Here is a 13,722-nt window from a genome sequence, read left to right as displayed (position 1 = left end):
TTTCTCTTTGCCACTCTCCCATAAAGCTACCACTGGTGAAACACCCGGGCAACAGTTGTTGTATGCGCAGTCTCTCCCATCTCAGTCACTGAAGCTTGTTTCTCCTCCAGAGCTGTCATAAGTCTCCCTCACTAGTCACCTTCTTTCACGGTCACTCAGTTTTGAGTACTGCCTGCTGGAGGCAGATTTACAGCTGTGCCATATTCTTTCCATTTCTTGATGATTGACTTAATTGTAATTCAAGGGATATTCAGTGACCAGGAAATGTTCTTGTATCCATCTCCTGACTTAAGCTTTTCTATGATCTTTTCACGGAGTTGCCTGGAGTGCTCTTTTGTCTTCATGGTGTAGTTTTTGCCAGGATACTGACTCACCAGAGTTGAACTTTCCAGATACAGGTTTTTTTTTACTACAATTAATTGAAATACCTTGACTGCACAGAAGTGATCTCCATTTGTGGGTCCAGGATAGGACTGTATAATCATCAAAAATCTCACTGTTAAAGGAGTGGACATCGTCATCGGATTCCGATGGGCAACCAAAGAGGGAAGAAGAGAGATCTCCATTTAACTGATTATGTTTTTCCCAGGGCTGACATGAGAGGGCACATTTTTAAGCTGCTTGGAAGTAGGTACAGAGGAGCTATCAGGGGTGAGTTTTTTGCATAGAGAGTGCTGAGTATGTTAAATGGGCTGCCGGTGACAACGGTGGAGGCGGATACAACAGGGTCTTTTAAGAGACTACTGGACAGGTATATGGAGCTCAGAAAAATAGAGGGCTATGGGTAACCCTAGGTAATTTCTCAGGTAAGGACATGTTCGGCACAGCTTTGTGGGCCGAAGGGCCTGTACTGTGCAGCAGGTTTTTTATGTTTCTATGTGACTTCTAAAACTAATTAGCTGCACCAGTGGTGATTTGGTGTGTTATATTAAACAGAGTGAATACTTATGCAATTAATTATTTTGTGTTTTATATTTGTAATTAATTTAGATCACTTTGTAGAAATCTGTTTTCACTTTGACATAAAAGAGGCTTTTTCTGTTGATCAGTGTCAAAAAAAAAATCCAAATTAAATCCACTGTGATTCAATGGTATTAAACAATAAAATATGAATACTTCTGTTGAGGGGTGGTGTTGAATACTTTTTATAGGCACTGTATGTCATTGGCATCTACGTGGATTATGACTTCTGGCTATTCACCTTCCCAGTTAAGAATGTTGAGGACTCGATTCAAGATGCCACAGACCTGGCACCCAGGGGGCAATATACCATCCAGGAACCTCGTTCTTGCCCACAGAACCTCCTTTCTGTTCCCCTATCACCACAGCTCATCTGTTTCCCCCCACCCCTTCACTTCTGAATCACCGAGTCAGACAGTACCAGAGACCTGACCAGTATGACTTTCCTCTGCTAGGCCACTCCCCAACAATATCCAGAGGGTATACCTGTTGTTGAGGGGGATGGCCACAGGGGGACTCTACACTGGCTGTTTAACCCCATTCCCCCTCTTGACTGTCACTCAGTTTCCTGTGTCCTGTACCTTGGGTGTAACTACCTCTCTATATGTCCTATCTATCACCCCCTCAGCCTCCTGAATGATCCGGAGTTCATCCAGTTCCAGCTCCAACTCCTTAACGTGATCATTTAGAAGCTGAAGCTCTTCTCACAGGAGAAGTCATCAGGGACACTGGAGGTCTCCAAACCTTCCCACATCCCACAAGAGGAACATTCCACTATCCTGACTGGCATCTCTACCGTTCTAACTGAGCAGCCATAAAGACGGAAGAACAATAAACTGTGGTGTGTTTGTTGGGGGGAGGGGGTGGAGAAACTCAACTGACAGCTTTTTGAAGTCTCGAAGAGCTAAAGCCTCAGAATTCCCTCACTATCTCTGTCCACTCCAACAATGGCCGCTGTGCTTGATCTTGGATGCTGTTCCAATGTTTTACTGCTTGAAGTGCTGGTCTTCTTTTGCACATTGCCTGTTTGTCAGTCTTTGTGTATGGTTTTCATCAATTCTATTGTATTCCTCTGTTTTACTGTGAATGTCTGGAAGAAAATTAATCTCAAAGTAGCATATGATGACATATATATTCTTAGATAATAAATTTACTTTGAATGTTGAACTTGGCCTTATAGTACCAAGATCTGGAAGAAGCTGGTGGATTCATTTGAGGGTGGTAGTGGGGGAAGAGGAAGTGCTGGCTCTCTGCTGTGGTTCTGAGTTTCCTGACTGAGGGGACCCATCATACAGTGATGCATGTTCAAGCCCTGGCACCAACTCTCTGCATTTAGACCCCGCTGAAATCCCTGTAACATTGTTTTCCATTAGGGGTACTGCACTTAGGACAACAAGCAACTCCCAGAGGTGATCGTCATCTGCAGGAATGGCTAGTCTTTTCCTGGCCAAAGTCTCATCACAATGGGCGTTGAGGGGTCTCAAGAGCATGGTGCAAATCTGGCCAAGCTCATCTCTGCCTGGATGAAATTGCCCATCGGACCCAAGCCCCAAACCCCTTCATGTGAGCTGGTCCCACGCAACATTAGACAAACATTCTGTTTGGTCTGAACAACAACCGAACCTCTTGACCATTTCTGCATGCTTTTATGAATTGAGTTGCTGCCAAATGATTGGTTGATCAGATATTTGCATTAACGAGCAGGTGTACCAAAGAAAGTGGCCATTTAGTATTTACCTGATCAGCTACTTCAGGCTGAGTGGGATATGTTGCACAAGTATGGTCCCATGCAACATTGTTCCAGTGTAGAGTTGGACAAAAATGATCATGGGTTAAGGGTAACAGCCTCAGACTTGATGGACATTAACTTAGAATGGAGATGAGGATTTTTTTAGACAAAGTTGTGAATCTGAGGAATTCATTGCCATAGACTGCTGTGCAGGCTAGTTCTTTGGGTATATTTAAGATGGAGGTTGATAAGTTCTTGATAATTCAGGGCATCAAAGGATACAGGGAGAAGGCAGAAGAATAGGTTTAAGAGTGATAATCAATCAGCCATGATGGAAAGGTGGAACAGACTTGATGGGCTGAATGGCCTATTTCTGCTTCTTATGGTGTTATGGCCCAAACTATCCATTCTCATTCATACTTGTGCAACATATCCCACTCAGCCTGAAGTAGCTGATCAGGCAAATACTAAATGGCCACTTTCTTTTATACACCTGCTCGTTAATGCAAATATCTGATCAACCAATCATTTGGCAGCAACTCAATTCATAATAGCATGCAGAAATGGTCAAGAGGTTCAGTTGTTGTTCAGACCCCAAACATCAGAATGGGAAAGAAACGTGATCTAAGTGACTTTGACCGTGGGATGACTGTTGGTGCCAGACAGGGTGTTTTGAGTATCTCAGAAACTGCTGATCTTCCAAGATTTTCATGCACAACAGTTTTTAGAGTTTACAGAGAATGGTGTGAGAAACATCCGGCAGTCTGTGGGTGAAAATGCCTTGTTACTGAGAGAGGTCAGAGGAGAATGGCCAGACTCGTTCAAGCTGACAGGAAGGTGACAGTATCTCAAGTAATCACACATTAAAACAGTGGTGTGCAGATGAGCCTTTCTGAATGTTCAGCACTTTGAACCTTGACGTGGATGAGCTACAGCAACAAAAGACCATGAACGTACAGAGATAAGGCTCAGTTGCCGCTTTTTTTAGATACCTCCTGTACCTAATAAAGTGGCTGCTGAGTGTATATTTGACAGAAAGCTGTCCCTGACTAATACCATGTGGGAAATAACTTGAAGGGCTATCAAAGATGAATTGGTGTGTTGGTGTAACATGAATAAAGTGTTGTAATCACTGTCATGAAAGTAACTGGATTACCAGCCAATACATGTCAGTAACAAAAGGAGCTGACTGAGCAACGTGTGTGCATGTAGTGTGGAGTGGATGGATCAAACTTTTCTATCAAATCACTGGAAACGGTGGAGGCTTCAATGGAGTTGCTGTCCGTCAGTTTCAGGGCTCGATGCTGAACCTGTGTGAAATCAGCATGCTTTAAGGATTATTGGCGCATGGCCTAGTGGATAAGGCATCGGACTAGTAATCTGAAGGTCACTGGTTCGAGCCTCAGCTGAGGCAGCGTGTTGTATCCTTGAGCAAGGCACTTAACAACACATTGCTCTGCGATGACACCAGTGTCAAACTGCTTGGGCCCTAGTGCCCTTCCCTTGGACAACATCGGTGGTGTGGAGAGGGGAAGGCTTGCAGCTTGGGCAACTGCCAGTCTCCATACAACCCTGCCCAGGCCTGTGCCCTGAAAACCTTCCAAGGCACAAATCCATGGTCTCACAAGACTAATGGATGCCTAAATTGGACTGTACACTCAGTGGCCACTCCACCTTCTCTACCTAATGAAGTGATTACTACTGAGTGGTCAGGGGATGGAGCTGTAGGTGGTTGAAGGTTACAAGAGGATATAGACAGGCTGCAGAGTTGGGCAGAAAAATGGCAGCTGGAGTTCAAACTGGACAAGTGTGAGATGATGCATTTTGGAAGGACAAACCAGAAGACTGAGTACAGGATTAATGGTCAGTTACTTAAGAGTGTGGATGAACAAAGGGACCTTGGGGTTCAAATCTATACATCCCTCAAGGTTGCTGCGCAGGTTGATAGGATAGTTAAGAAGGCCTATGGGATGCTAGGCTTCATTAACAGGGGGATTGAGTTCAAGAGTAGAGAGGCCATGTTGCAACTCTACAAATCTCTGGTGAGACCACACTTAGAGTATTGTGTTCAATTCTGGTCACCTCATTATAGGAAGGATGTGGAAGCTATGGAGAGGGTGAAGAGGAGATTTACCAGGATGTTGCCCAGTTTGGAGAACAAGTCATATGAAGCAAGGTTAGCAGAGCTGGGACTTTTCTCTTTGGAGCGTAGAAGAATGAGAGGGGACTTGATAGAGGTCTACAAAATTATGAGAGGCATAAATAGGGTGGATAGTTAGTACCTGTTTCCCAGGGCACCAATAGCAAACACCAGAGGGCATATGTACAAAATTAAGGGAGGGAAGTTTAGGGGAGACATCAGGGGTAAGTTTTTTACACAGAGGGTTGTGAGTGCCTGGAATGACTTGCCAGGGATGGTGGTGGAGGCTAAAACATTAGGGGTATTTAAGAGCCTCTTAGACAGGCACATGGATGAAAGAAAAATGGAGGGTTATGGGGGAGTGTGGGTTTAGTACTTTTTTTAAGGATTATATGGGTCAGCACAACATGGAGGGCTGAAGGGCCTGTACTGTGCTGTAGTGTTCTATGGGAATGTCAGAGATTGTTTCCTTACACAGAGAGAGATAGGCATGGGAACTCACAGACGGGGGTGAAAGAGCACAAGAGATTGGAGTATCAGTTCCGGCTGCACCTCAGGCCTGCGCTCCGAGCTTTGAGCATCTAGTGGGTGGAGACCAAGTCAGCATAGAGTAACCTTATTCTGCTCCTGGGACTGGCCTGGTTACTTGAGCAATTAAGTGGTCTTTCATTGATTCTGATATAATTATTACTCTATAGATTTGTTGAATATGCCCACAAAAAATGAAACTCAGGATTCTATATGTTGATATGTGTAGGCCTCCATTAGTCTCGATAAGCCATGGATGTGCACTTTGGAAAGTTTCCAGGGTGTAAGCCTGGGCAAGGTTTTTTTTGTGGAAGACTGGCAGTTTCCCAAGCTGCAAGTCTCCCCTCTCCACGCCACCGATGTTGTCCAATGGAAGGGCATTAGGACCCAGTGGCACCAGTGTCGTCACAAAGCAATGTGTGGTTAAGTGCCTTGCTCAAGGACACACACTCAGCCTCAGCTAAGGCTCGAACTAGCGACCTTCAGGTCACTAGACGAACGTCTTAACCACTTGACCACTCACAAACACTATGTTGATATATATGTACTTTGATAATAAAATTTACTTCGAACCTCGATAGCTAAGCACAGGTCCAAATGGTGGACCTTAAGGGGGCAAGCTGACTGTCTGCCCCTCTTCCGAGGATACAAATATGCCCAGCTGTTCCTGAAGAGGGAGCATGAGGTGCTCAGAAGCTCTCTGGGGGTCTTCTGGGATTGAGATTAGTTTAAATTGGCATCATGGTTAACAAAGACACGATTGTCCAAAGGAGCTGTTCCCATGCAGTAGTCTTCTGTGCTAAGTTATAGTGACAACTCTTTGCTAAGAGCATCAGCTTCATCAAAATTTAACGAGTCTAAAAATTACTTTGCACAATTTCAGTAAATATTTAGGAACTTTTTAGAAGTCTGTGAGTGCTGGACTGCTTTGAAGTGTGAAAAACTGCAGCGTCCTTGCTACAAATATTATAAATAAGAAATTAAAGGTTTCCATGACACTTGCTTCACTACATTTGTTCCGAAATCGAAGTCAGAGCAAATGCAGGAATGCACCGGTACAATGAAAATCTTGCTGCAGCATGACAGGCACAAGGCATCATACAAGCGGCATTCACAAGAGAAACGTAAGTTATATAATTGTTTTCACAAGAAATAAGACATTTAGTACAAAAAAGGCAAAGTCCATTGTAGTGCAAACGGATCAAATTGTTCATAGTGTTGCGATACTGAGGTCCAGGATTGGTGCAGGCCCGTTCACCACCGAATGGTTGAAGGGAAGTCGATGTTCATGAATCTGGTGATGTGGGACTTGAGGCTTCTATACCTCCTGCCTGATAGCATCAGAATCAGGTTTATTATCACCGGCATGTGACGTGAAATTTGTTAACTTAGCAGCAGCAGTTCAATGCAGTACATAATCTAGCAACGAGAGAAAAAATAATAAATAAAATAAAACAATAATAAATAAACAAGTAAATCAATTACGTATATTGAATAGATTTTTTTAAATGTGCAAAAACAGAAATGCTGCATATTTTTTAAAAAAGTGAGGTAGTGTCCAAAGCTTCAATGTCCATTTAGGAATCGGATAGCAGAGGGGAAGAAGCTGTTCCTGAATCGCTGAGTGTGTTCCTTCAGGCTTTTGTACCTCCTATCTGATGGTAACAGTGAGAAAAGGGCATGTTCTGGGTGCTGGAGGTCCTTAATAATGGACGCTGCCTTTCTGAGACACTGCTCCCTGAAGATGTCCTGGGCACTTTGTAGGCTAGTGCCCAAGATGGAGCTGACTAGATTTACAACCTTCTGCAGCTTCATTCGGTCCTGTGCAGTAGCCCCTCCACACCAGACAGTGATGCAGCCTGTCAGAATGCAAGAAGGTGTTTTGACCAGATTGGTGAGGATCTTTATTGATAGGTTTTGCCTTCCTGAGGGTGGGGAGGGATGTGCCTCCGATGTATGGGGGCGAGTCCACTACTCTGCACCTTCTTGGCGCTCCTGCACGTTCGAGCTGCTGTACGAGGCCGTCTGCATCTGCAGAAGGGTGTGACATGCTGAATGAACTTAACCTTCTAGCAAAGTGTTGCCCTCACCTGGTGCTCGCTCTGAGGAAAAAGTGAAACAAGTCTTACATAACTCTAACTTCGCTATGTTCTTACCGCTGCTTTGAATTTTGCATATTAGTGATTTTCGTCCTTTCATTATATTACCTGTTTTATTATCATCTGAATTAAACCCTGGTGTCCGAAGGTAAGTCAAACTTAAATTAAAAATAGAAACAGCTTTTGACTGGACTTCTAGTTGAATGAAACGCGGTGATTTTTGTTTAAGTAAACAAAGACGCGCCAGCATGTTGTTCGCTCTACGCCAAACACAGTCTCCGTCAGGAACATCCAGAGCAGAGAGGGCGAGAGAGCAAAATTCAAGTGCCTGCCAAAACTTCACATTACTAAACTAAGCTTATAAATTCTAAAAGTTACAGGCGGCATTAACGCCGTCCCGTGGTGTTCAAACTTGCATTCCGGGACTAAAATTGTCGGCTGCGTATATAATGGATGCTAAAAATAATCTTCCAGCCTTCTGTTAGAGTTGCGGGAGACTGGAAGATGTCAGATTGTAAACTGTTGACTCACTGTAGGTTAGAGTTTCAATTCCACTTTGAGCGGAGCGTTTTACCATTCGTGCAAACCTTTGCCCCAGAGGCAGCGCGCTACATAACAACCCTCCTAGCGGAGAGAAAAGAATCACGTTTTGGGGTGACAGTGTCACCTACTGACTCGCTCTGCCTTCCGGCGTCATTATTTCCTTTAAAGTTGCAAGTCCACATCGAATGAAACTAAGCAAATTTTCCCCCCAGCAGACTCTAACTTTTACTTCTTAAGTAGTTTATTAAGCAGGAACACCATCCGCTATTATGACCACAAGCGTTGACCACTGTCACCACCTGATCTGCGAGATGTTTCTTCTAACTTACCCTGCTGTTAGATTGAATATATTTTTGTATCTATCAGCTGCTTTAGTCTTCCCCTTTTTGACTCCCTGAAGGCAGGTGTGTGGTTTCATTGGCCATTCGTTGCCTTCAGGGCATTTGCCCTGAGAGCTGTAATTAAAGCTTATGTCACAGGAGTGGACGGATGTTAAATGTCAAGGTTACTCGTGGAGTTGGAATCCTGTGGTCTGATCTGGCTGTATATTGTTCCCACACTGTGTGTCATACCATGAATCAGTTTACAAAGAAGCTTGAGCTCTCTATCACACCTTTCATCTACATCTGGTGGAGTTTATTATTCTTGTCATATTTTATGGCTAGGTGTACCCTTTAGGCTGATTTCAGCTACAGGATGTAATCTGTATTCTAGTGATGGGAGGTGGTGATGAGCAGTAACTTCAAATTCCATGTTATTATCATTTCAGAGGATCGGCCCTGGGACCAACACATAAGTGTCAGTAATAAGAAGCTACAGCAGTGGCTCTGCTTTTTTCAGAAGTTTGCCAAAATTTGGCATGTCATCTAAGACGTTGACACACTTCTATAAATGCACAGCAGAGGTATCCTGACTACTTGCATTATGGGCGTGGTAGGAAAACACCAATGGCCAAGAGTAGAAAGGCTGACAAAAGGCAGTGTATACTACCATCACAAAATAAGCCCTCCCCTCCACTGAGCACATCTGCAAGGAGCACTACAGGAAATCAGCATCCATCATCAGGGACCCCCACCATCCAGGCCATGCTGTCTTCTTACTGCTGTCATCGGGAAGGAGGTACAGGAGCCTCTGGTCTCGCACCACCAGGTTCAGGAACAGTTATCATTCTTCAACTGTCAGGCTCCTAAACCAATGTGGGATGATTTCATTCATTTCAGACTGAACACAACCAATAGTCTCACTTTCATTGACTATACAACTCATCTCACTGTTATTTATTTATTATCTACTTTCCTATCTTTTTTGTATTTGCGTAGTTCATCTTTTTTTGCACATTGGTCGTCAAGTTCTTGTGTTGTAGTTTTTCATTGATTCTATTGTATTTCTTTGTTCTACTGTGGATGCCTGCAAGAAAATTAATCTTAGGGTATATGGTAATGTATGCATATTTCAGTCATAAATTTATTTTGGACTTACATTGAACTTTGCTGATAGGTCACTTAGAAAGTCATGCATACACAATGGCGACACAAAAGACTGCAGCTGCTAGCGCCTGGAGCAACAAACGATTTGCTAGAAGAACTCAGCAGGTTGAGCAGCATCTGTGGAGAAAACACAGATGTCTCAGGGTTTTCCATTCCTCTGACACACTCTGCTTAACCTCTGAAGTTTTCCCAGCAGATTGCTTGCTACTCCATACAGAGCGAACGTACACTTATGAAAGGAAAGTGGTGCTTCAGGAATCACTAGAGTCTGGAATAGTTCTGGAGGAATGGAAAATTGCAAATATCACTCCACTCTTTATGAAGGGAGGGAGGCAGAAGAAAGGAAATTATAGCACAATTAGTTTGAATTCAGTGGTTGGGAAGATGGTGGAGTCTACTGCTAAGGATGAGGTTTCAGCATACTTGAAAATCCATAAAGTAGGCCAAAGTCAAGATGGTTTCTTTAAAGGGAAACCTTGCCTGAAAAATCTGTTGGAATTCTTTGCAGAAATAACAGACAGGATAGACAAAGGAGAGGCAGTGGACTCTGTCTCTTTAGATTTTCCGAAGGCCTTTGACAAGGTGCAGCACAGGAGGCTGCTAAACAAGGTAGGAGTCCAGGGTATTAAAGGAAAGATACTAGCATGGATAGAAGATAGTCTGATTGGCAGGAGGCAGAGTCAGAATAAAAGGGGCTGTTCTGGTTGGCTACTGGAGACATGTGGGGTTCTGCAGGGGTCAGCATTGGGACAGTTTCTTTTTACGTTATATGTGAATGATTTGGATGATGGAATTGTTGGCTTTGAGGCCAAATTTGCAGACAATACAAAGATAGGTGGGGGTGTGGGGGTGGCAGGTAGAGTTAAGGAAATAGGGATTGCAGGAGAACTTGGGCTGATTGGGAGAGTGGACAAAGAAGTGGCAGATGGAATATAGTAAACACAAAGTACACTGCAGATGCTGTGGTCAAAGCAACATGTACAAACAAGCTGGAGGAACTCAGCATGTCGGGCAGCATCTGTTGAAACGAGACCTGACTAAGGGTCTCAGCCTGAAATGTTGACTGCTCATTTCAATGGATGCTGCCCAACCTGCTGAGTTCCTCCAGCTTGTTTGTACGAGATGGAATATAGTGTAGGGAAGTGTATGGTCATGGATATTGGTAGAAGGAATAAAGACGTAGACTATTTTCTAAATGGTGAGAATATCAGAGGAGCAAAGCAACTTGGGGCTTCTTGTGCAGGATTTCCTAAACGTTATGTTACATACCCCGTAACTGGGTGTCTGACCAGCAGAGAAAGAAGAATCCGTTGGGGTCTGGTGGTACTATATTCAAAAGTGTTTATTAGTAAAATAAGCAAAATCAATACCAATAATGCAAATATATAGATAACACAAGTTAGCAATGATAAACCTAAAAGTGTAGGAATAATAATAAGCAATAATAAACAAGCTCTATCAATGTCTAGGGGTAAATGAATTGTCATAGAAAAGTATAAAGTTCGGTTCAGTTCATGCGTGCTGAGGTAGCTATGGTTGTTGTGTTGTAATCGTTGGAGGGAGAGAGAGAGAGAGCGAGTGAGATGTAACAGCAACTGTTGCGACAGGCAAACCTTTTACTCCTTTTTTAATCCGTCATATCATTGTGGTCATTCAGTTATGACCCCTCTGTCATTCAGCTAGACTGTTCTTCTGTGGTGGACTCATCACTCTGGCATGAGTGGACACACATACAAGTCCCCACCGGCCCTGCTGTAACACTGTGAGTTTAACTAACTGATCTCCTGGTTCGGTGTCCAATGCCCCCACCTTTCCTGTGGGTTCCAACACTCAATCAGTGTCCACTGGTGTGTCTCCTGGTGTGTCTGAAGGGTGTCTCTCCAGACCTGTCTTTTATCCCTTCTAACGGGGTCTCAACTATCAATCAATTTTGAATGACTGTATCCATCAAACCAGCCCACTCCTGCAGTCCACTGAGGAAAGTTAATGAGCAGAATGGTAGAAGATAAATAACCCTCGCAAAAGTCATAATACAGTAAATCAACAAGTCTCTCTCCCCTCTCTTACCTGTAGCAGATGTTCTTGCATCTTTTTCATCTCATGAGCAGCATAGCAACAGTAATGGCTTGTGATTCTCAGGGGGGGATGGGTAACTCTGAACCCCATTGTCCATCAGATCTATTCATCACTCATAACACCCCCATCCTTCTGGGAATTTTCACCAAGGTGAAAATTAACTAATACGGCATATTACAGAATTACAGAGTTTAACAAAATACAGAAGTGGTCTTAACTACAAAAATAATACAGATACACATTCAACTTAACATCTAGATAAACAATCAGTAATTACATTATCACTCCCCTTTACATGTTGTATTTTAATATCGAATTCCTGTAACAACAGACTCCAACTTAATAACCGCCTATTTTTATTTTTCATGTCAGCCAAGAATACCAAGGGGTTGTGATCAGTATAAACAATTAATGGTCTCTGTGCTGAACAAATGTAGACCTCAAAATGCTGTATTGCCAAGATAAGTGCCAAAAATTCTTTTCCACAGTAGAGTAATTTCTCTGATGCACATTGAACTTTCAAGAGAAATATGCTACTGGGTGTTCCACCCATCCCCTGCTTTCTGCAATAGGACTGCCCCTGCAGCCTCATCACTTGCATCAGTCGCCAGGGAGAAAGGAGTCAAAAGGTCAGGTGCTTTTAACACAGGGTGATGGCACAGCATGGTTTTCAACTTCTCAAAAGCTTCCTGACAAGAACTGCTCCACTCAAATTTTTCCTCCTTCTGTAGGAGTTTTGTAAGCGGGAGGGCAATATCCGCAAAGTACTTACAAAATTTTCGATAGTACCCCACCATGCCCAAAAACCTTCTCAGTGCCTTCTTATTTGTTGGGACAGGAACCTTGGAAATAGCCTGTACTTTAGCCTGCACAGGAGCCAACTGCCCCTGTCCTACCACATACCCCAGGTACGTGATCGTGGCATGACCAAATTCACACTTTGCGAGGTTCACTGTGAGATGGGCTGCAGACATTCTTTTAAACAGTTTTTCTACAGCCTCAATGCACTCATCCCAAGTGTCACTTCAAACTATTACATCGTCAATATAAGCCTTTGTGTTTGTTAACCCTTTAATCACGGCATCAATCATCCTCTGAAATGTCCCTGAAGCATTTTTCATTCCAAATGGCAAGACATTGTATTCGTAGAACCCAGATGGGGTGACAAAGGCTGAAATTTCTCGAGCCCTGTCAGTTAAAGGAACACACCAGTATCCCTTTAGCAGGTCAATCTTAGTGATGTACCTCGCTTTACCCACTTTATCATTACAATCATCCACCCTGGGGATAGGATAAGCATCTGATTGTGTGATGGCATTCACCTTTCTGTAATCTTTACAGAATCTTATACTACCATCCAGTTTCGGTACAACCACGCATGGAGATACCCATGCAGAGGAAGATTCACGAATAATACCAGCAGCTAGCATATGCTCAATTTCTTTCTCCACCAGCTTGTTCTTTTCCAAATTCATCTGATAAGGGGTTTGTTTAATCGGCTGGGCCGAGGTAACAATAACATTATGCTCTGTTACTTTGCATCTCCTGGGAACATCTGGGCATAAATCTGCATGCCGGTTAATTAGCTGTGTCAGCTGCTCTCTTTGTTCAGGCTCTAAATGACTGACTTTATTGACAAAGTTGGCTAAAATAACAGAGTTCTCTAGTCAGGTGGGTACTATGCTTATCTTTTCAAAACGCTCAGGCCCCTCCTTATCAATCCTTTCTGCCTCATCAGTCTTCGCGACAACACCAACCACCATTGGGGTCGCGTCATGATAACCTTTGAGCATGTTAACATGAACCGACTGGCTCGGCTTTCGTCTATCAGGTGTTTCGATCACGTAATTCAGAGAGTCTATTTTCTTGATCACTTTGTACGGCCCTTGAAATCTTGCCTGTAGGGGATTGGTGACTACAGGGAACCGGACCAAAACCTTATCGCCCACTTGAAATTCTTGTTCTCGAGTTCATTTATCATACCATTGTTTCATTTTAGTCTGGGAGTCTTTAAGATTTTGCTTTGCCAACTCGCAAACCTTATGTAGCCTTTCACGGAACCTCAAAACATAGTCAATCACATTGACTTGCACATTCGGACTAGACCATTTCTCTTTGAGTAAGGTTAAAGGTCCTCTGGGCCTGTGACCAAAAACGAGC

The 13,722-nt window shown here is 43.4% G+C and overlaps 1 protein-coding gene across 1 annotated transcript in view; it reads right to left on the bottom strand.

The window, feature by feature from the left end:
• LOC132392125 (T-cell-specific surface glycoprotein CD28-like) overlaps positions 1-13,037 on the bottom strand; it is a 106,021-nt gene extending 92,984 nt beyond the window's left edge. Inside the window, exon 1 of the mRNA XM_059965975.1 lies at positions 12,980-13,037. Within this exon, the coding sequence (XP_059821958.1) occupies positions 12,980-13,037 (58 nt within the window). The remainder of the gene's footprint in view (positions 1-12,979) is intronic.
• Positions 13,038-13,722: the final 685 nt, after the last annotated feature.

This window comes from Hypanus sabinus, chromosome 4, assembly GCF_030144855.1.
Source record: "Hypanus sabinus isolate sHypSab1 chromosome 4, sHypSab1.hap1, whole genome shotgun sequence".
In the NCBI taxonomy this organism is placed as follows: domain Eukaryota; kingdom Metazoa; phylum Chordata; class Chondrichthyes; order Myliobatiformes; family Dasyatidae; genus Hypanus; species Hypanus sabinus.
Note: the sequence above shows the minus strand (reverse complement) of the source record. Positions and strands in the feature narration are given on the sequence as shown.